Raw genomic sequence first — 23569 nt, forward strand, 5'->3', positions numbered from 1 at the left:
CTTCATCTTTCTTGGTCCAGGTTTCCTCATCTGTAAAATGGGCTAATAATGACCACGTGCCTCCTGGGATGGTTGTAAGGATCAGATGGTCAAATAGCCTAAGCCAGGATGTCACCTTATCTCAAAGCTCTTTGGACTGTTCAGCAAACAGCTTTTGTGAATGCAGTTCCAGTCAGTTCTCAGGACTTAGCCATCTTAGCACATTGCCTAGGACACCATCAGGGAGCTGTTGAGAGTCACTTGGCCAGGACAGGTCTAAGGTGGGCCTTGGAGCCTCCAAAGCTTCACGGCCACTTTGCCTCCATGGTGGAAGCTTGCCCATGACCTCACAACCTGTTCTGGGTTCCTCCTTGACAACACCTGGTTCAACCCCCTCCTTTTACATGGGGTGGTTCAGGGGAGCGGGGAACCCAAACTTGCCCAGAATCCTGTGGCTGGACAGATCAGAGGGCTTCTGGGACCAGAAGCCCAGATTTCCGAGCCCAGGCTTCTTTCTGCTCCATCAGGATATAAAATTCCCAAATTCTACTTTCTCGAACCTGCCCCTCTCCTACACTTTGTCAGTTGCTTGGATAAAATGCTGGCAACGGTCAGTGATGGTGATGCGACCCTCTTCTCCTCCCAAATCAAACATCTCCTCCTCTGCTGGGGCTGGCTGGGATGGGCTCCTGGTCATTCTGGGTTCTGAGATTTGTCTTGGAGCTGATCTTCTGTTAAACAAATAGGTTTACACAGCATAGCGTGGATTTCCATCTGGTCTCCTCCTCCGGTATGTTTTAGTCACCCCAGGGAAGTATTTATCATCTATTTATTCTGGTAGCTCAGTCTTATCTCCTCACAATTTCTGTTTATCTAGTCATTTTATAGCCTAGGAGCCATTATCTTATTACTAGGAGCAAGATCCTTCTATTTTTGAGATTGTTTTGTTTTTAAAGGGCATTTTCTTAGTTTTATGGCCAGAGGAGAGAGACCAAGATGGGAAAGGATGAGGATATCATTCCCTCAACCTCCTCCTCTTCCATTTAAATATATTTGGTTTCCTTTGCAATCTTCTGTATTTTATGCACTTAAAAAACAGGATTCTAAAAAGGGGCCCCTGGGTTTTATCAGAATGAGTATCCAAAACACTGCTGGGCCCTGATGATTGGTAGATGGCATTAGGGATGTCTAGTCCAGACAAGAGGAGGGAAATGTGTATTTATTAAGTGGCCGGTGTATGTCCGGCACTGTTGTAAGTATTTTATAAAGGTGATTTTGGGGATTATTGATAGTCTGATCTGAGAAGACTTAGGACTGTTAGCTGCCTTCAAGTGTTTGAAGTTTTTAACCCAAGTTTTACAAAGGTGATCTCGGGGATTATTGAGCATCTGATTTGAGAAGATTTAGGACTGTTAGCTGCCTTCAGAGATTACGTAGTTTCCCCTTGTCCCCACTGGACTGCAAGCTTCATGAGGGCATGGGCCACGTCTCAGGCATCTCTGTTACTAAACTCCGCAGACTGGACACTGCAGGAGTTAAATGTTGGTGAAACTAAACACCACACAAGGTTGTCCATCATATTTTGACACTGAAGGCCTACAGTCACTTCCTGGAATCTCAGCTTGTCGGGTCCAGGTGTGTACACACGCCATTGTCCTTCCTGGATTCCAGGAGTCACTTTTTATGAACGTTTGGCACCCAGAATCTTGTTCTAATCTGGTGTTTATCTTCCGCGTGTCTGGGAAGAATATAAACTGCTTACAGACACACCCATGGGAAGAGGGCTCTGGCTTTAGTCTACTAGCCTCCCAGCGTACTGACCCTGAATTCAAATCAATGACTCTGCCATTTACTACTGGACCTCAGTTTCCTCACCCGGCTTTTAAGGTCTCTTCCGGCTGAAAATTTCTGAGCCATGAATAATTCTTTAAAGCCCTCTCTACCTGAAAATCAGTTCAATTCTTAGCAACTCTCAAGGAGTCCCGGGCTCTGCCTGCCACTGTGGCAATTCACCAAGTACTTTCCCTGTGAAGACTGAGTGTTTGCCAGCAGAAGTGCTACCGGTAGGCGACTGAGAAAATTCTATTCCAGGGAAACTATAAGGGGTGCAGTGTAATCCCCTACATTATATTAGGTGTACTTGAGAATACAGAATGCCAGACTTTTAAGGAAATTAAAGGAAGAAAGAAAGGCTCTCTATATAGCTAATATTTATATTGCTATATAAATAAGTATATATTTATTTAGACGGTAACAATTTACATTCAGGTGTTTAACTTGTAAATTATAGGGGTGTAATGTAATCCCTTTACATTATATTAGGTATATTTGAGAATACAGAATGCCAGATTTTTAAGGCGGTTAAAGGAAGAAAGAAAGGCCCTATATATAGCTAATATTTATATTGCTATATGAATAGATATATATTTATATTAGACAGTATATTAGAATAATATATTATATAATTATATATATATATATTATATTGGGAACAATTTATAGTCAGGTGTTTAACTTGTAATTTTCTGGGCCCACAAAATAAAACCTTTGTTGGGAAAGCCCAGGGAGAGATAGTCCTGCTGTTTTGAGCCACTGTTGAGGAGGGTTCTGGGATTGAGTTGGTTAGCCTGAGGACGGAAGTGGGTAAGCGCTTAGGGCTTTTTTAATGCTGCAAACTCAGACTGTTTATATTCTTATGGAACAGGACGCATCTTGTTTGGTTGGAACTTGATCCATATTTGGGTGACTGGCAGAGAAGTCACAGGAACAGCTGCTTTCCCTATTACCTCTTAAAGATAGGCCTGATTTTATGCTTTGACCCAGAGATCCCACCCTGGGCACGTATCCTAAGGAAGTCAATGACAGAAGAAAGGGCTAAAATCTGCTTAACAGCGTCCTCTGTCAGAGCAAAAGCAAAATGAGCTTTTGGGAACAATCTTAGTGCCCGTCATTTGGGCAGAGGCTGAACAATCATCACGTGTGGGCCTGGTGGAACATTAATAAGCACTAAAAATTAAATGTGAGGGATTCAGAGAAATGGAAAGACTTGAATTAAACTGATTCAGAAGGAAGAAACAGAACCCCCCAAATGGACCTTCAAGGGATAGGATGTGAAAATGCCCTTGAATGCCAGTTAATTGGAGTGACCAATCTTGGTCCCTGAGAACAGAAGGCAGAGTCCTTCTCCTCTGGGATGTAGGTTATGTGCTAAAGCCTGCTCACATATATACCATGTACCTTCCTCTTGCCCTCTGTGAGAGTGCTCAGAAAGGCTTAGCCTTTTGTATGACATTGTACCAGCGATAATTTCTTTTGGCAAAGTCATCTATATTTGGTTTTATTCACCTCCCAAAATTGCCTAGTTGCCTAATCCTCAGTTGATGGGCATCCACTTTGTCTCTTATGGAAAAAGTATTGCCATGAATATTTTAATGGCTTACTGGATAGAATGTTGAATTTAGAGTTAGGAAGAACTGAGTTCCGATCTTACTTGAGATCCTGATTAGCTGTGTGACCCCTGAACAAGTTATGTAATTGCTTTCAGCCTCAGTTTCCTCATCCGTAAAATAGGGATAATACAAGTACCACATAGGTTAAGTGCTTTGCAAACCATAAAGTGCAATAAAAATATTAGCTATATACAGAGCCTTTCTTTCTTCCTTTAACCTCTTTACAAGTCTGGCATTCTGTATTCTCAAGCCTCTCCCTGCTCTGACATTGTCTGTTCTAAGATCCCTACCAACTTTTGACATTCCATGTTCAAAACCCCTCTCTGCTCTGACATTCTAGGTCCTAAGGCCCCTCCCTACTTTGATGTTTCCAGTTCTCAGGACCTTTCCAGATCTGACCTTCTAGGTTCTAAGGTTTCTCCCCGCTCTGGTATTCCCAGTTTTAAGACCACTCCTAACTGATATTCCAGGTTCTAAGGTTTCTCTCCACTCTGACATTCCCTGTTCTCAGTCCCCTCCCAGCTCTTACACTCCTAGGGTTCTCCTCACTGATCTAAGGCCAGATTGGCTCCTAATATGCATCCTGATAGCCCAGACCAGAAGGAGCTTTGCACTCCCTGGCCTCTGGTCCAATCAAAAGAGAGCAGGTACGGGTCAGTCCCACCTGCCATTTTTCTCCAGCCCCCAACCCCTTCCCCTGGTGAAGCACTGAGTTTTGAGTGAGCCGGATGCATGTAATAGAAGGGTTGTTAATAGCATTTACTTAGTCTTAATCCCTTTTAATCCCACTCACATTTCAGTGTCTAGGACCTGGCGGGTTGTCAGAAGCCACAAGTGAGAGCAGAGTTATTTTACTCCCAGCAGCAGGGACCAAGTCTTTTTTCCCTGACATTTAATTTGTTAATGGTGGAAAATTCCCTTTTAGCCCTTAAATTAAGTGCCATTAGGATATCTTGCCAAAGAAACCCGTTTTTACGGTGATTGCTCGAGTGATTGTAATCTTTGTCTCTGAAACAGAGCTGTTAGGGTACTTACTGGGTTTGAGAAGCCCTGCAGCCAAACATTTATGGCTTATTATGTTCAGTCTGCTGGATGTGGAAATGACGTGGAGGAGGCTGCTCTGTCCAGTGGGCGGACTTGCTGGGTTCCGGGGCCTTATCTCCTCCCCGTAAGGTCAGACTCTATGTTTGGGGGCCTTTCTGCACCCCTCCCTTCTTCCCTCTCTCTCCTAAGCCACATGGCTTGTCTAGTTAAAGATTTAGGGGATGGAGGAACATGAGGAAACCAAAACCTGATTGGGGTAAATGAGGTGTGAAGAACAGAGCGAAGATTTGAACCTGGGCCCTCAGATGCCAGTGACATTACAGCTCTCCAATAAATGCTGACCTGGTTTCTGCTTGAATACTTCCAAGTGATCAGGGCTTCATTACCATAGCCCTGCCATTCAGTTTGGGGACAGTAATCATTGAGGGAAGTTTTTCCTTATAATCTGTGCTAATTTTACCCAAGCAAAGCCTGTGTAATCTTTCTTCTGTGTGATTATCATGTATATCTTCGAAGGCAGTTATCATTTCTCCCCTAAATCTTCTTCTCTTGCTTGAATAGCCTTCAATTCTATGACATGGCTTTTGGCCCCCCTTCCTTGACTTTCCTTTTCACCCTTTTTAGGGTGCTCTGCTCGGGCAGTCTCTTTCATCAAGATGGCTTCCAGAACAGTAAACAGTGTGGCAGCTGTGGTCTGACCGGGTGGAATACAGAGGCTTTATTCCTCCTCTCTCCCACAATTCTCTACTTTTGTTAGGACAGCCTGAGGTCAATATCTTCTTTGCTCTTTCCTCTTTTGGCCTTCCCTTCTTTCCCCCTTTTGCTTCTTTTGACTATTTCTTCACCCTATTGCCTCATATTGAGGCAGTTACCCTTTCCTTTTCTCTCTTTCTCCTTCTCTCCCTCTCTCTCTCTCTTTTCTTTTTTTCTATTCATTTATGCATCCCTTCATCCATCCATCTATTTCTTTGTCTCTCTAGCTGATCTGTCATTTATCTAAAATATCTAAATCCATATATATATATATATATATATATATATATAATATTTATCTAGCTATGTATCTTCATCTTGCATTTTGGTAATTTACTTGTTGATCCATTAATTTAGCCTTTTGTCATAATTAAACATAATTTTATTAGATTCAGTTACCCATCTAGTCTTTTAGAATCTTGTGGAATCTCTGGCCTATTAATTATAGATTAGCTGTTCTAGCTTCTTTGGGTTGAAATCTGCTCCCCAAATAAATACAGAGTGGGTTGGGAGATGAGAAAAACTTACTTTTGTTTACTTGTTTATTTATTAGTGAAGAAGGGATGGAAAGAAGCAGAGATCAGCTCCAGAAATCAATCGCTCCCCCAACCACGGCAGGTGTCAATTGGGGGCAGAGTGAGGTGGAAGATGAGGTTCTTTTCCTGGTAGTAACACCTAAGATGCCTCAGCCTGTTATCTGCCCTTAAGAAGAGTCAGGTTCTCTGTTGTCTTTGTTTCCTGCTTGAGATTTTAGGAGACTGAGTAGGGTGGGGATGGGAGGAGATAAGTAGCCTAGGAGCCTTTTGAGTCCCAGAGCCTCCTTGGTGTCCGTTTAAATCTCAGGGATTGCTTTAGGATCTTGTATTAGTGTTTCCAGTTGTAACTTTTGGGAATGTTTTCCTCCCTATTTGGAATTGATCTTTGGATCCCAATTAGGGAGATCACAGGACCCATTTTAGTGCCTATTTCTGTACAGTGTCTGTTTCAAAAATGAGATAACATCCAGGCAGATGATGACTGGCCTGTACACAGAGTTCCCTTGTTTCTGGAGGCATATCCTCATACAATTTGCCTTTTAGTGAAGTTTGAGTCCGTGAAAGGAAATAGAAAGTGTTTTATTGGCAGGCACAGACAGATTGATCAGACTTGGGGGGACTTGGGGAGTTGTTATGTTTCCATACTCAACTGCAGTGGACCAAAAATGAGAAGTGACTTCTCCAGCCATGTTGTCGGATCACTCTTGGAGAAGTGTTTGGAGCATTTTGGAGGAACCTGTATGCAAAGCAAAAGGGGACCCCTTTGGGAGGGTGTCAGAATTTCAGCATTACCACACCTGTTGAAAGAGTAGGAAGGAAAGAAGTAAGAGGGGAGGAAGGAAGGAAGGAAGAGGGGAGGAAGAAAGAAGGAAGAAGGAAGGAAGAGGGGAGGAAGGAAGGAGAGAAGAAGGAAGAAAGGAAGAAGGAAGGAAAGAAGAGGGGAGGAAGGAAGGAAAGAAGAGGGGAGAAAGGAAGGAAAGAAGAAGGAAGGAAGGAAGAGGGGAGGAAGGAAGGAAGGAAGAAGGAAGGAAGGAAAGAAGAAGAAGGAAGGAAGGAAGAAAGGAAAGGAGGAAGGTTAAGAAATATGACCTCCAAAGTTGAGACATCAGGAAGGTGACATTGTGTGCAATATTGGCCTATGTACTGTAAGGTTCAGCTGGGACAGGCCAGGGTTTGGTGACAGTAGGAGGGTTAGTTAGACTTTTTCTGCTTGGCCCAGGTGAAGAGACTTGCTCAGAGCCACATAGCTGGTATATGTCACAGGTGGAACTTGAAAATATGTCTTTCTGATGTTAAGGGCGAGCTCTCTGTGTGCTGATGTCCTATGGGCTCATGATAAGAATAATAATTGGGTATTTCTATAATGCTTTCAGCTTCCAATTAACTCATTTGATCTTCATGGAGGTAGTTGCTACTATTGTCCCCCTGTGGAGGTTAAGTGACTTGTCCAGAGTCACATAACATGGTTAGTGAACATCCAAAGCAGCATTTGAACTCAAGTCTTGCCTGATGCAAGTCACTGCTCCTTCCACAGCAAATGAACACAGGCTGTGAGTTAATTAGCCCAGTGGGGAAGTTTTAGCTTAATTATCTGGCCATTTTTTTTTAATTAAAGTTTTTTATTTTTCAAAATATATGCATGGATAATTCTTTGCCATTAACCTTTGCAAAACCTTGTGTTCCATTCCCCCTCCCCTTTCCCCACTCCACCCCCATTCTGGTCATTTTTTAGGTTATTTTTTCTAACTTGTTTTGATAGAACCACAGCAGTGAAAGTACAACCGAATTATAAATTACACCATTTCCTTGACTTTGTTAAAATATCTAAAATTGGGGCTATTATTATTCAGTGATGTTTTTGGTCAGTCCATTGAGCTCCACGGAGCTAAGTCTTAGCAGGCAGAAGGTGGGGAGTAATGTTGAAGCCAGAAGAATGGGATTCTCCTCTTTACTCAGAAACCTACTGTGTGACAGGGGATGTATTTAATGTCTCCAGACTCACTTTTCTTCCTCTTTTGAAGGGGGACGATGCTTGTGCCCTCTGTTTTGGGGGTGATCGTGAAGAGCCCTCACAGTGCACGTAGCGGCTCTGGGAGCAGTTTGGCAGTTGGTCTCTGAGAGTTGAGGGCCCATCTCATGGCTATCCAGCCATGAGTCTCTTGAGAGCATTCTACTGTGGGCCTTCTCCAGGTCCTTCCTGGGGTCCTTTCCAGCCTGGGCAGCCTGGGCAGAGTTTGGGGTTGATGGCTCCCACCAATGGCTATTTATTTGCTTCTTGGATGGACGGTACTTAATGGAGGCGTGGGGAGTGTCGAGGCTCTCTAGCATTCTGCAGATGGAAGGACTGTTCCTGAGGATATTGTTACTTGACCTTGACCTCATTAATGCTGCTTTGATCAGGGATATCTGTCTGGTTTTTGGCTCCTTTGGTCTTTACTCACGTAGGAGGAAAGTGCCCGGGTCCCTTGCTTTACAGAGAGAGCCTGGGAGGGCCCAGAAGCGGGGGAGCCACCCCCCTGCCAGTGTTCGCAGAGGGGACCCCACTCAAGTTTTGTCACCTATTTTTGAAGTCCTTCCTGTGAGCAGAGGAGAGTCAGCATGGTGAGATCAATAAAGAGCTGGCTCCTGAGCCTGAAGACTTGAATTCAAGCCCTGCCTCTGAAACACGGGCTCTATGACCAGTTATTGCCCTTTCTGGGTTCCTGAGCCAAATCTTGGTTGGGCTAAATTGGGAGACTTCTGCTTAGGCAGGGGTGGGGTGGGGGAGTTCCCGTGCCAGGAGTTTTGAATCCTACCTCTTCCCCTCCCACTTCTCCCCAGATGTGTGAAGGCTGCCTTTGTCTTCCAGATGTTCAGTCTCCCAAATGATGGAAGCTGCCACCCTTGGTATTTGGGTCATGGGGCTAGTGTAGACCTTGCTCTCTGTACTGGCCACAAAGCCCACTCTTGGTTAATTTGCAAAGCAGGAGACTGACTGTCCTCGAATGACCTAAATGCTGGTTTAAAGAATTTCTCCTCTTACTTTTCAAAGCAGGTTCATTTCCTCCCTTGCGGCTGCATTTTGGGTCTCTTCAGCTCCTGTCTGGCTGCTTAATTAGAATGAGCCAGCAGGTTCCATTGGTAGGAAAGCAGGGTCCCGGCTACAATAGAAAGTCAGGCCTGAAAAGATGGCCTTGGCTAACTCCCCACGGTGCAGAGATGGGGGGGAACCAAGACCCCAAAGCAAGTGACTTGTCCAAGATCGCAACATCTGCTTGTGTCAGAGGTCAAATAATCCAGTCTCTCCTCTCCTGCCTCTGAGCTTCTTCCGCTTTCCCCACCATGGATTCCCAAAGGGTGTTCCCAGAAGATGCACAGTAACTGTTAAGTGTGATATATTTATTCCTGTCCAACTGGACTTGTGTTCGCCTTATGCTCAGAATCAGAATAGCCGCACATGCTTTGCATTTCTTTTTTGTTTCGACTTATTTTACATTTTTATTAGCATTTTATCAAAATGAACTCTATGGCTTTTTAAAAAGTTTAGCTATTTTCCTAAATGTGATTTTTTATTTTTGTTACAGAGCAGCCGTAGAATTTTGGAATTGAAAGAGAATTTAGGAACCTTAGAACAACCCTGTTGTGTTTCAGATGAGGAAAGCGGGCCCAGAGAGGACGTGCCTCCTGGAAAAGGTGCTGGCCCGTACTGGTTCAGGGCCTCTCCTCCCTGAACATGGCCAGTCCTCTATCAGAGAAATCACAGGTTCCGTGGATGTCCTTAATCTGTGCAAAGGTCTTGTTCAAAGGGCTAGGGGGTGCCGGATAGCAAGATGACCAATGTTTCTAGGACTAAGTGACCAGCCTAGGATCTAAGGTGGGATTTGAACTCGGGCCTTCTGGAGGCTTTACAGTGAGTACTGGCTCAAGGTCAAGGAGGAGATCTGGGATTCAGATCAGTGTTCTCCAGCCTCCAGGCCAGTGTCTTCTCCTGCTTTGTCTGCCCGCGTGGTGGTCCTGGGTGGGCCGAACAATGTTTGCCCTTGGTGGTACATTCTGAATGACTCTGCTGATAGGTCCATTGCTCCAATAGAGTAGAGTAGCTACTACTGGTGCTTGGACAGAAGCAACTTCTGCCTTCAAGCCTGGATCCTCGGATGCTAGAACTGGGTCATCTTCTCTAAACCTCTCTTTTGCCAGATGAGGAAACTGGGGCAAATCATGTAAGGTCGCACAGCTTGGAGATGGCGAAGCGGGGGTTTGCATCCTGGTGCTTTCCCCATTCTTGCCAATAGCCCCCCATTGGAGGCAGCCGATTCTTCAAAGTGTCAGCAGTCGGAGGTGCATGCTAACTCGGCCTGGCGCCAGCGGCTCCTCGAGGGAAGGCACCATAGGTTTCTTAAAGATTTCAGATGCAAGGCAGGGCAGTTCTCCCTGTACTGCTTCTCAGGTCATTGTGAGGTAGGAGGGGAAGGCAGCCATTATTTTGGCAGGCAGGAGCCTTCCTGCTTCCCTTTCCCCACCTCTGGTTGTTCTCTGCTGCGTTTCCATGTGTAGGGGAAGGTCACGGCCCAGGTGTTTTTCTCCTTTCTGTTCCCTTGCATGAGAAGAAGGTCAAGACTACAAATTTGGTTTACCTTTACCGATGTTGCCAGCTGCCAACGGCCAGTTCTGTTTTGTGTAGGAGGTGTAATAGCCAAAGAGTTGGGGATTGTCAGAGTGGGGAGGGTGTGAAGCCTTGGAAAGGCACCCCCCCAGGGATGTTAATCATCAGTGCTCCCCTGGGGATGGGCAATGACTAGCTCAGGGGCACCCAGTTGATATAAAGCCTTGGGCCTTCTGAATTCCAGGATTGGGTTGTGTTTTTGCCTATTTTGTTCCCCCCACCCCCCGCTCATCCTCTTCTTCCTTCTCCTCCTTTTCCTCCTCTTCTTCCTTCTCTTCCTTTTCCTCCTCTTCTTCCTTCTCCTCCTTTTCCTCCTCTTCTTCCTTCTCCTCCTTTTCCTCCGCTTCTTCCTTCTCCTCCTTTTCCTCCTCTTCTTTCTTCTCCTCCTTTTCCTCCTCTTCTTCCTCCGCCCTCTTCCCTCCCTTCTCCCTCTTCTTTTTTTTGTCTGAACTTGACAAACACCATCCATGATGAGGTTCTTTCTCCTGGGCTGTGTGGCTACCTCCCGCCCCCAGTGTCCCCTCTATCTCTGCTGACAGCATTTGCACCAGGGAGATTGGGATGAGGGTGACAGTGGCAGGAAGCTGCCTTGGACTCGGAAAGTGAAAATGTGCTTATTCCTCAGCCCCGAAAGTGTTGGATTAGGAACATGACTCGTAGCTCTGCATATTAAAAAAAATTACATCAGTGGATAAAAATACCGCCTGTCACACTGTGTGGGGGCTTTGCTTTAGAGATATAAAGGGCCTATTGTCTGTCACCCGTTCTGTTATTCCGTCACTTATTAGCCGTCCCCCAAACCTGAATATTCGGTGTGAAAAAGCTGAAACCTGTTCCTCGTTAGTGTCTGAATGGCGCCGGGTGATTCACCTGCAGGCCCTGCAGCTTTGAGGGCGGGGAGGCCGTGGGTTTCCAGTCTTCCTCTGGGGTTTGAGAATTAATAATTGGGCGTTGAGTGCCTGGTCTTCATTCAGGGCATATTTGTTAAGATTCTGCTAAGAGGGGGAGGAAGAAGGGAGGGAGTGGGAGAGGAAAAGTGTGGGGGAGAGAGACACAGAGACAGAGAGGGAGAGGGAAAGGAAGAGGAAAAGAGATGGATGGAGAGATGGAGGAAGGGAGGAAGGAGAGATGGAGGAAGGGAGGAAGGAGAGACAGAGATAGAGAGAAAGAGACAGAGGGGAGAGAGAGGAAGAGGGAGGAGAGTGGGGTGTGCAGAGCCTGTCCTCAAAGAGTTTACAATCTAACCATGTGAGTCTGTGTTCAGATGAGCAACAGGCAGTCTGGGAATATCAGAGGAGGGCGAGCCCTTTTAGCCAGGTGTGATCAAGGCAGTCTTCTGGGAGGAGGTGGTACCCGAGCCGGGCATAGACAATGGGATTTCTGTGGGCACAGAGATAAAGTGTGTCTCGGCATGAGGATTAGTCTTCAAGGAAAAGGAGCATCTGTAAGGTGAGGGTGGCCAGACAGTGGGAAGGGCCCTGGCTGGAAGGCCAGAAGACCCTGTTCAAGTCCCACTCTGATGCTTATGACCTGTGTGACCCAGGACAAGGCTCTTCCCTCACTTGTCTCATGAGGGCGGTGGGCAGAAGGGGCTCGAGTCCCATCCAGATGTAGATCTGGTCATCTGGTCATCGAGATCTAGTTTTCCTGGCTCTATATTAGATAGAATATCTAATGTTCTATTATTAGTTTATTAATTAGTCCCTTAATTTAGTTTATTATTAGTCTAATAACAGTCTATTATTAGTCTTCCTGAAGACAGACACTAATTTTTTTGGTCTTTGAGTCCCCCACGCCTAGCACAGTGCCTGATATGTGGCACATGCTTCATACATATTGTCGTATCGATTGATTAAAATGTAGAGTGATGTGAAGGAAAGAAATAGTATGAAATAAGGCTGGAAAATAGATTGGAAACTGACTATGGAGGGCCTTGAAAGCCAGATTGATGGGTTTTTGTTTTATTTTGTGGGCAATGAGGAGCCACAGAAGGCTTTTGAGCCCAGAAGTGACATGGTCAGTCTGTCTCTTATGAAGGTTCTTTTGACTGGGACTCTGAGCAAGATGGATGAGGGCTCAGAAGTCTCTAGACTCAGCCGGGACCTACTTTGCTTGGCTCTGGGGGGTAACTAGGGTGGACCTAGAGTTAGGAGAGCCTGAGTTCAAACGTGGCCTCGGGTAATTCCTATGCAGCCCGTGGCACAAATATATTTTTATCCCCATTTTACAGAGGTGGAAACTACTGTTTGTGATTTTCTCTAAGCAACTTACTTAAATGTTGGAGTCAGGACTTGAACCCAGATTTCCAGCTGATCATTCTTTTCTTTACATCATCCCACTCCGCTCTTGATTATGTGGACAGGGGAGGGAATTCACTCGTTCTCTAAGTGGAATTTTTAGTTTGTAGAAAAGGTGGTGGGCAAAACTAACGCTGGGGAAGTTTATATGATCCAGGTCTGGATGAGAAAAGAATCCAGTGGCCAGAATGGACCACTCTCCCCTAGTAGGATGGATGTCCCTGGAGGACGGTGAGTGTGTGGAGCTTTTGTTGTTTTTTGGCACATAGTAGGCACTTTAATACACGCTTGTTGCACTTCTTTTAGCTCTGAATGCCCCTGGATCGTACTTCATTTTGTGCATTTGTGGTTTTTTGTGTCAGAGTGTGTGTGTATGTGTGCAATGAGTCATGGTCAGGGGAGAGATGGCAACTAAAAATAATAAACAGCTGATATTTATGTCAGGTACTATTTTCCAGAGCGGTTTAGGGCATTTCCCAGGATCCCGCTGTACGGGACCCTCGCTAGCTTTCTTGTGTAACCCCCTTATTGTTCAGATAAATAAAGGACCAACAGCTTCAAGGATTCCATTGAGTCTTTGCCACAAGGCTGAGACACAGGCCCTGCAGGTATTATTTGTCTCCATGTGACATTGTGAGGGATGCTAATTAAATGGCCAACCCAATGTTAAGTGGCTGGGCTCTTCCCTCTGCCCCCGTAGTCTCCCTCCTGGGGAGGGCCTCCTGATACTCCCACCGGAGAAGCTGCCCAGTGCCGCCAGCCTCGGGTGTCCCAAGGATTTTTGGAGGAAAAGAAGAAAAGCGGCCAGTGTCGGGAAGGAGGATGAGCCCCCCGGCTTGCAGGGCAGACAAAGGGGGCGTCTGTTCTCCTGAAATAGAAGGGCGGGGGCCCCATGGCCCACAGATTTTGTCGAGTTGGACTCTGTCAATGGCCAGACTTTGTCCTCTCAATGTCCCCGCTGTAGCTGGGGACTATGGGCTACTGTCAGAGTAAAGGCAAAACCCTCAACCCTTTCCCTTCCCCACTGGGTCCCATCGGCCCCCCTTTGTTTCTTCATTTGCATAAATGGTCAGATTGGGTGGTGGAGAGCGAGGTTCCGAGGTGGATCCTTGTAAACCATATCTAGGAAATGGTGGCTTTTGGGAGGTCGTGAATAGTACTGTTCATTCTGGTCTGTTCTGTTTTAGTAGTTTTTTTCTGAAAAAGATCTGAGGGTGTCAGTGGACTGCAGGCTCAAGATAAGGCAATGAGGGGATATGGCTGGCAAGAAAGTATGATTTTGGGTCGGGTTAAGACCCAAGGCTACAAGAGGAGACGGTCCTGCTGTCCTTGGACCTGGCCGGACCGTGTTGGGAGAGTTGTGTTTAGTTCTGGGCACCACGCTTTGGGAAGGGCATCGAGCATTTGGAGAGTCCGGGGAGGCGTTGGGTCCCTGCCACGTGAAGACTGGCTGAAGGGACTGGGGCTATTTTGAGTTTCCTGCAGAAGAGGATACTTGGAAGGGGAGTGAGCTGTCCGGAAGTCTTTGAAAGGCTGTACCCTGGAGGACGGCCCAGAGTTCTTTCTGCTGGACCTCAGAGGGCAGAACTTGGCCCGATGGGAGATGCCCCCAAGAGGTGGATTTAGGATGGGTGAAGGGAGACGCTCTTACCAGCGAGCCCCGCAAAGTGCAGTGGGGTGTTGGGGTGAGGGGGAGGCCGCCATGTCTGTCCCCTTTCTCTGGGGGAATTGAACCAAAGGCCCGAGAACCCTCTGAAGGGATGATAGGAGGGATTTCTGCTCAGGTGGGAGTTGGACCGGCAGTTCTTGAGGTTCCGGCCCTGTTCTAACCGTGTAACCTAAGCAGCTGCTTAAAAATGGCTGGTGAGCAGTGGTAGGTGGGATGGACTGAGATGGGGGCCGTCCTGGCTGCCGCTGCCTTCTCTCCCCCTCAGAACCTTCCAAACTGCTGTGCTGTGGCCAGAAAAGTGCTGGGAGTGTGAGGATTTTCTGGGGAAAGTGAGTGCGGCTGAAGGCTCCTGCTCCTTTCGTAGCCCACAGAGGCTCTTTGGGCCCCCTCCAAAAGGGAAGTAAGGGAGACCATCCCTACAGGAAGTGCTACTGGGAAGCTCTGCAGCCAACTTCTTCTTCTGCTTTGTCACATTTGGGTGCAATGTGAGAACACTGGATTTTTTTAAAAAGCACTCCCCCCTATAGATTTGCTTTCACCCTCTGCTCCTGGCTTAATAGAGGGAAGTCAGGTCTCCATTTGACTGCTTGGGGAGGTTTGATGTCAATTTTTTTGCTAAAGCTTTGAACAAATTTTTGTCACCTCTTTAGGAACCCTTTAGGCTGGAGATTCTTAACCTGAGGCCTGTGAACTTGCTTTTCAAATCATATTTTAATAATTTATAATTATATTAAAATCATGTAAGCCTACGTATTTTAGGCTTTTAAAAACATGTTTCTGAGAAGGGGCCCATAGTTCACCAGCCTCTGATTCTGCTCTCATCGATTCCACAAACTAGCCAGGTGACCTTGTGCAAGTGATTTGACCTCTCTGGGGTTCAAGGCTCTCAGGTTTCAGATGATTTCCAAGTTCCGGGTGGCGACAAAATGCTCCAATTCCTGCTTTCATGCCATTGATTTTAAAAAAGCATCAATTGCTGCCATCTGCTGATAGAAGGAAGGAAACGAGGCCCTTATGAGTCTTTCCTCAGTGGAAGAGAAATTAAATATTAAAATTTCAATTTCAATTCAGTTCAAAAGACAGTCATTGAATGGCTATTATGGGCCGGGCCCTGGGCTAGGTATTGTATGTTCAGAGATGAAATCAAACTGTCCAATTGTTCCTGCTTTCAAGGAAGTAATATAGGGAGACAAAATGGTAACGTGTGGCTTGGTAAATATGATAGACGTGGAATAAATATAAAGGAGATTTGCAGGTTACATACAGAATATTAACAGTGTCGGGGATTAGGCCAGGCCTCCGGTGGGACGTGGCCTCTGCATTTGGCGTTGAGGGACCTTTGGTATTCTAAGAGACGGAGGTGAGAAGGAGAGAGCAGGGAGGACACGGTGAGAGAGCTTTTTGACCTAAGTAAGTGACATGCTCAGTTGTCTCTGAGAATCGGGATTTGGGATGAGGATGAGAAGAAAAGATGGTTCAGTTAGGTGGCAAGAATGAGGGATGACAGCTCCTAAGTCAGGAGAGGACGGGGAGGCCTCTGGGACATTGGGTAGCTTAGAACCCTGCTGTGACCCTTTGGGAGAAGAATCCCTTGGGTGGATTGCCATTTGTATTGTGGGAGGGGATTCTTGAGAGAATGAGACAAGATCCATTGAGTATCTGAATGGAGGGTGGATGTAAAGGCTTAGGGTCTGACCCGTGGTAGCCAGAACCTTCTCTGCTCCTCAGTCTCTTAGCTGCTTGTCTAGAAACCCCTTTTGGGGTCTGTAAGGAGGGTAGCCTGAACCAGATTAAAATGCATTTGGGAAATGTTTAGCAAAATAAATAAAAATACAATGCAGTTTTCTAAGTCAATTAGCCAGGCACTGGGATCCTCTTGGGCTTTCTTTTTGAATTTGATGTGGCCCCAAAGCACTGAAAGGTCATATGATTTGCTCTTGTCATTCAGTCACCTTTGATCAGTGGGACTCAAACTCAGACCCTCCTGAGGACAGCTACAGCTCTGACCCCTCAAAGATTTTAAAAGGGGGGGGGGAATTCCCTCTCTTTTACACACTGCTCTGGGAATTTGGAAATGGTGAGGACTTGGGACAGTGGTTTTCATTGAGTTCTTCTATCTCTTTGCCCTGCCTCCTGTGTCCCTCGGCTAATGTTTTAGAAGGAAATCCAAAGGCTTTCTCTGCCCTGGTGGTGATGGGGTTCCAGGGGGGAGAGCAGCAGGGCAGCCATGGGCTGTGTGACTTCCCTTCTCTTGATCTTGGCTCATAAAACAAAAAGGTTTGATTGGGTCATTGAAGAATGAATGCAGGAGACTCCCCATGTTTTTTCCCCTTAACCCCCTTTTAAGAACAACAATAAACAAAAAAAGCATCATGAGATTTCTGGGACAATTTAACTCACTATTCAGCATTTCTGCAGGTTTTTACTGTTTAGGGGGTCATGAAAGAATCTGTGGCAGGACTATCTTGGGCCATAAAAATGGGAACCACCGGGGGTCATGGGCTCACAGGTCTGGAGTCAGAAGGGGACGGAGCCTTCCTCTAGTTCAACCTCCTCATTTTGCAGATGAGGAAATAGGAGTGGAGAGAAGAGTGACTCTTCCAAGATCATACAGTGGCTGAGCTGGGATTTGAATCCAGGCTCTGACTTCAGAGTCAGTTCTTTTTCTGCTCAAACACATTGGATCCCTGAGTACTAAAAGCCACTGGCCAAATGCTCCCATTCTTGCTGCCTGTGCTTTGGGATGGATTTCTGAGCAATGGTCCAGCTTGGACACCCCACCCCTCCCATTTCCCCATCTGTGAAATTATCAATTGTTTTTTATTTTTGGTTTGCATTTTCCGTAGCCCAATGGGTCCACTGATTTCCTTTTTTTCTTTTTCTGTTGCAGATTGCTGTTGCAGATGACTGTAAGTACCATGGATTTCTTTGTAAATATGCTGGCTGTTTTCTACTGACCTCTGATGGAGATGCAGGGGAATGCATGTTCACTCAAGATCACCAAGCCTTCAGACATTGTGGCTGATGATCTTTCCTTCTTTTCCTCCCTCCTTCCTTCCTTTCCTCCTTTCCTCTTTCTTTCCTCCCTTGTTCCCCCCTCCTTTCCTTTTTTTCCCTATCTTCCCTTTCTCCCTCCCTTTCTTTTTCCTTCCCTCCCTCATTCTTTCCTTCCTTCCTTCACTTCCTCCTTCCCTCCTTCTCTCCTTCCTTCCTTATTTCTTCCCTCCTTTCCTTCTTTTTTCGCTCCTTCTTCCCTTCCACCCTCCCTCCTTCCTTCCTTCCCACCTTCTTTCTCTCCTTCCTTCACTTCTTCCTTCCCTCTTTCTTTCCTTCCTTCCTTGTTCCCTCCCTCTTTTCCTCCTTCCCTTCTTTTTTTTCCTTCCTTCTTCCCTTTCTCTCTCCCTTCCTCCCTGTCCTCCTCCCTCCCTCCCTTCCCATTTTGGGAAGCCAATAAGGTCCAGATTTTGCTTTAGCTTGGACTTCCTTTCAGGGTCAGGGAGCCATAGTTCATCAAATGGACTTTTGTAATTACAGTAGTCCATGTATAAACACTTAGAATTTCTGGGCGGTTTCTTTCTTCATTAATCTGATTGGCAAATAAACCAGAGACTGGCGAGTGCTCCAATCCCTGGGATCAGAAGCGGCTCTGTACACCCAAAGAACAAAGCAGTTAGAAAGTAATGGGATGTATGTAGGAGTGAGGTTAAAAAGGCTGGGGTGTGTAATGTGGGGAAGGGAGGAACATTTAAAATCAGCTGATAAAGATTTACAAAAAATTCTTATTGATGATTTAAAAAAAATGCTGCTATCATTTCTCTCAGCTTGTGTAGAATGTTTCTTGGGAATGTAGATAGGCGTTTCAGTAAACAAATCAATACACTGCCCATGTCAGAAAATGAAAGCTTTATTTGCACCTGGGGTCTGGCCACTTCCATGCTGAAAGGTAAGTTGATTGTATCGTGCTCAGGCCTCTATTTCCCTCTTCATTATGGTGCTTCTCAGCAACATCATCCTCTTGTTTCTGCCCTTTTTGGTCTGTATCGATTTAGGTGATCTTTCCTGAATCTCTTTGAATTCTTCATACTCATATTTTCTTTTGCCATATTCTGACTATATTCATGTTTCCCAATTTGTTCACTCTTTTCCCAATCAATTTTTGCTTAGAGGGGAACGTTCCTTCTCTCTCTGACCACATTGGGGCCTAGTGGTAGCTAGCTCAAATTTAATCAATAGGTGATAATTTTAATTACATGCTTACAAACTGATAGCATGCTCCTACCTCTTTGCCCTGCCTCCTGTGTCCCTCGGTTAATGTTTTAGAAGGAAATCCAAAGGCTTTCTCTGCCCTGTTGGTGATAGGGATGCTATATGATAGCATACTATCTATAGTGAGGAGAATTTGGGATTTGGAATTATGGGACATGGGCTTGAATTCCAGCTCTTACATGTACTGATTGTGGGGCCCTAGAATCTTTTTTGAGTTTCAGTATTCCTTATATATACAATGGGGACAAATATGTCTACTTCACAAGGTTATTCTGAGGCGAGTGTTTTGTGCTTAAAACTCTATAGAAATGAGAATATTAGTTTATTGTTTTATTTGATCCAATAAAGTAGATGCTATAAGTCTTCTAATTTTCCATGTTACAGATGTGGAAACTGAGATTTAGAGAAAGGATAAATGGCTTTCCCTGAGTTGTAACATCTGGGAACCAGCAAAGGTGGAATTTGAATCCAGGACTGTTCCCACCATTTTATCTTGCTTCACTGTCAGTGAAATCTTCCCTACCGAGAAGCTTGTCTGCCTCAGAGAGGCGGTGCCACGTGACAGAAAGAAGTTTGGGTTTGGAGAACAAAAATTCAAAGTCCAGTTCTATTGCTCAGGACTCGGTCTCTGCGGGTTCTGGTTTCCTCATCTGAAGGGACCGTACCAGATGTCCCCTGACAGTCTCGAGGTTTATCATCCTACTATAATTGATGATGTCCAGTTTCCAAGGCTATGACAACTGAGACCCTATTTTTGGATCTTGTTTCCTATAGGCATTCAATGTGATCCGATGACTTTAAGTTCCACAACCACTGAAATTGACTTGATTGATTTATCAGAAAACTTGTCCATCAGCAACGTGACCAGTGGAGGAAGATATGTGACTTGGCGCATCCAGTCAGAGAACGGAGGGAACAAGACAATCGGGGGACTGAGCCCCGGGGAGACGTATGAGATTGAGCTGAAGAATGACACCAGTACCTGCTGCAGAAAGTGGTCAACACGTAAGTGACGTCAGATCTTTTGTGGGCAGAGGTCCCGCTGGGGCTTCTTTAGGTAGAAGGCTGCTCCCCTCATCCAGAGTGTGGGGGTGAAAGTGGACATGAAACATGGTTTCAAGCCCTGATCTCAGCTCCAGCTCTAGAAGCTCTCGTGGGATTTGCCATCTTGTTCACTTGGACAATTAGTGAGAGCCAGCTGTGTTCAGAGCCTTGGGCTAGCCCAAAGTGATGTCTGGGGGAAGAAAAAGGTCAATAGAGGATAGTCCCTACCCTCAGGAAGCTTCCAGGCTGTTAGGGAGAACAGGGGGATGGACAGGTTTCCATCACAGAGACAATACATGGGTCCTTTAGAGAGGTGGAAGGCAGATGATGAGGAGATGGTGGCCGTGGCTTCTTGAAACACATGGCAGAGCTTTTGAAGTAAGACTGTAAAATGGAGGGAGTGGCTAGATTGTGGGGAGCCTTGAATGTCAAGCAGAGGAACTGGGACTTTACTGGATGGACAGATACTAGGAAGACACTGAAGATTCTCAAACACAGGAATTCACGGTTAGATCTGTGCAGAAGTCTTGAGTTCAAAACCTTGTATAAATTTGAGGTATAAACACTCCTCCTTGGGCCACAGACCACTTCTGGTCTGCTAGGTCTGCCTTTCCTGGGTTCTCTGGCTATTTATCAATTGTCTTGGTGGCCCAGAGGAGCTTCCTAGCTGAAGGTTTTAATGAGGCTGCCAGGTGATGTACAGTGCTGGGCTTGCATCTGGGAAGCCCTGAGTTCAAATCCCAGCTCAGTCTTTTACTATGTTAATAAACTGGGCAAGTTCAGCCCAGCCTCAGTTTCCCTTTGTAAACTGGAGATAATAATAATATCCCTCTCCTAGATTTATTGTGACAGTCAAATGCTTCACAACCATTAAAACACCATAGAAATGTTGGCTGTTATTTCTGACTAATCTTTGATGATTTCTTCCCAATTCCCATCTCCATTTAGCTGCTCCTATGGGCCAGGTCTTCTCAGAGTCCACATGGAGACGGACTTTACCCATCTCTCTCACCTTGTTCTTCTGCCATTGGCTTCTCCTGCCCCATCCATTCTCTCTGTTTTTGTCATGGGTCTCCATAATTCATAGAAGCAAATGTGGTATTGGAGAGAGAGGATCTTGGCTCCTAGATCTGGGAAAGACCATGAGTCATTTCCCTAAATTCCCTCATTTTAGAGAGGATGAAACTGGAGTGCCAGGAAGACCCCCATAGTGGCCCACAGCTGCTCAGGTAGAAAGTGGTAGTGTGGGGGATTCACACGGTGCTCCTCTGACTGACTCCATGTTCCGTATCCTTCCTATTGGATCTTAGAACACTTTGTGCATCAGTCTGTGTTCCCAGACTTTCCCAAGCTGAGCCAGTCCTCTCCAAGAAGCTTATGCCTTCCCTTTCATGACCCTGGGTCTTTGTTTTGGATAGGATTATGTTGGTGGTTTGCAAAGTGTTTCCCATGAACCCTTTGGGTTCTGAGGCCCTTGAAGATAGGGCAGAAGCTTGTCTTTATTGTTTTGCATGCCATGGAACATTCATTAAATGTGGAATCCACCAGGGAAGCTTGCTATTTGCTTTTGGCACGCTGTGGCTGGATTTCCTTTTCAGAATGGTGCACAGGAACATATTGAGATGATGGAGTTCTTGCAGAATAAAATTGCCTTTTTCTCCTGGAGTCTTTCCACCACTTCCATCCAAATCACTCAAATTACCTGAATCTCAGTTTGCTCCCTATAAGATGAGAATGTTGGACTGGATGCCCTGGGGTTCCTACCAATAGAATGAGCTTGTGGAAATTCAATTCTGCAGGTTTTTGTGGTGCACCTTGTGTGCTAGGTGCTGGGGTTGGGTGGTTCATAAATATATTTAAAAGCATTTATTAAATCCCAAGCATATGCAGTACAAATATTAAAGCAAAGATAGTCCCTGGGACATCTTTAGGAACCTTTATTCTAATGGGGAAAGATAGCACAAGAGGGGGAGGTGATCATTTGGTCCAGAAATGGACCAGATTAGTGGAGCCATGGAATCATCCAAGAAAAGATAAGTGAATAGGGTTCGTACCCTTTGGAATCTTGTCCCCCAGGAAGGGACAGCAGAAATAGAATCCAATCACCCAGGATATGTGCCCACAAAGTACTTGGAGAAGGGAGGAAGGAAGGATGGCTCCTGCCTGGAGGGCAGGGATGGCTTCAGGGTGGCTTGGCTCCTGATTAGTTTTAGATACCAAGATCCTTTTTCCTCTTTGTCATTTGTCTTTTTCTTTTTATTATATGCTGAGTTTAGAGTCTGAGCCCCTCCCTGGAATCTCTCTGAAATGAAGACAATGGACAAATTGAGCTCTAAGGAGAGGACCTTTCCAACTGAGGAACCTTGGTTAGATTGTGACCTTTTAGAATTCTCTCATTTCTGTCAAGGCTCATCAATGAGGACATTGCTAGTCATCTCTCTCACATCCTCTGTTACTTCCTAATTATTTGTTTTAGGGGAAAGTAGGGCTGGCTCTAGATCTGAGGACATGGGTTGAAATTCTCTCATATTGACTTGGCCAAGTCACTTCCTAACTTCTTAACGCAATTCCCTCATTTGTAAAATAAAAAGATTGGACTAGATGGCGTCTGATGGTCCTATCCAGTGCTAGACCCATGATTCAGTGATCTCTGTTTGGAATAATGTTTAATTGTCTGTGAAGACCTTTTTTGCCAGAGGAAGCTTCTTGAGCTCAAGAACTGCTTTCATTTCTGTCTTTATAGCCCTGGTACACGACACATAGTAGGTGTTTTGTAAATATTTATTGAATTAAATGGAATCAAATTGAATTCTAGACCAGGCTTTTTATTAATCCTTTTGTTCTTGTGGCTGAAGTAAAGAAATAAACCTTACTTTGTGATGGGAGAAATACTTTGGAGGCTTCTAAATGTGGAGCATGCTTTTGTTCTTCTGTTTTATTATTTACTACAATCTTTTTTTTTTTTTTTCCTTTAAAAATTTAAACAGAACCTAACCCTGTACCTGACATTGAAGTTGTCAGCGTGGGTACAACCGAGGTGACCCTGACCTGGAAGAACTTGCACCAAGCTGCTTCTCAGTACAAATACATTGTCCAGTACCAGCAAGCACGTGAAGCAAAGGTCATCACCAGCTGGCATCCGAACATTACAGTCACAGACTTAGCAGCTGGCACTTATTATGCTTTCTCAATCGCCCTAGAACTGGAAGATGGGACTCGGGGACTCCTGAAAGTTGTGACTGTCGTGACAAGTATGTCAGTGTTCCCTGAACAATAATTAAGTCCCTCTGTGAATGGGAATGGAAGCCTTGGGTCACGGGACCCCTCGATTCATATTGACTGAGTGATAAAGGGATTTCTTATCAAGTCTGGGGAAAAAAAGAAGCAGGCTGGGTTTATTGGAGTTGAAAACACTGAAACAGCTGGGTGATTGAGTTCTCAGACTGTTTGGACGGGGAGAGCTCCCTCTCTGTGCCAGCCCCTTTCAGCCTCGAGTGACTGAAGGAGGCTTTCATAGAACTTAGGGTGGTCATGCTAAAAGCACTGGGCCTTAATTAGGCTTGTTGTAATTCATACAAAGAAAGGCCTCAGACCTAAAATAGGAGGCACTTGGAGGTGGGCTGGGTGCAAGCAGGGATGGAACCGGGGCTGGGGAAATCAAGGATAGGAACCCTCAGACCTTGGAAGAGGGAATCAGAAAACCCATTGTATTACTGGGTGGATTTGGCACCTAGAAGTTTGCCAGGCTGTCATTACTCCTCCATCTATGGGGTGGGGACACCTTATCCTCCATTCTCTCTACAATAGGCCATCTCAAAGATGCCTGGGCCATGGTTTGCTAAGGAGGGATGGGATTTTGCCAGGGTAGGTCAGTCCCTCTGCCTGAGGAG

General features: G+C 45.6%; 1 protein-coding gene across 3 annotated transcripts in view; it reads left to right on the forward strand.

Moving 5' to 3' along the window:
- The window catches only part of PTPRJ (protein tyrosine phosphatase receptor type J), a 154310-nt gene that overhangs the window by 95022 nt on the left and 35719 nt on the right, over positions 1 to 23569 (forward strand). For all 3 annotated transcript variants that reach the window (XM_031941343.1, XM_031941345.1, XM_031941344.1), the window contains exons 2-4: positions 17260 to 17278; positions 19410 to 19640; positions 22667 to 22930. In XM_031941343.1, coding sequence (XP_031797203.1) covers positions 17260 to 17278; positions 19410 to 19640; positions 22667 to 22930 — 514 coding nt within the window. The remainder of the gene's footprint in view (positions 1 to 17259; positions 17279 to 19409; positions 19641 to 22666; positions 22931 to 23569) is intronic.

The sequence above is a fragment of the Sarcophilus harrisii genome, chromosome 6 (genome assembly GCF_902635505.1).
Source record: "Sarcophilus harrisii chromosome 6, mSarHar1.11, whole genome shotgun sequence".
In the NCBI taxonomy this organism is placed as follows: domain Eukaryota; kingdom Metazoa; phylum Chordata; class Mammalia; order Dasyuromorphia; family Dasyuridae; genus Sarcophilus; species Sarcophilus harrisii.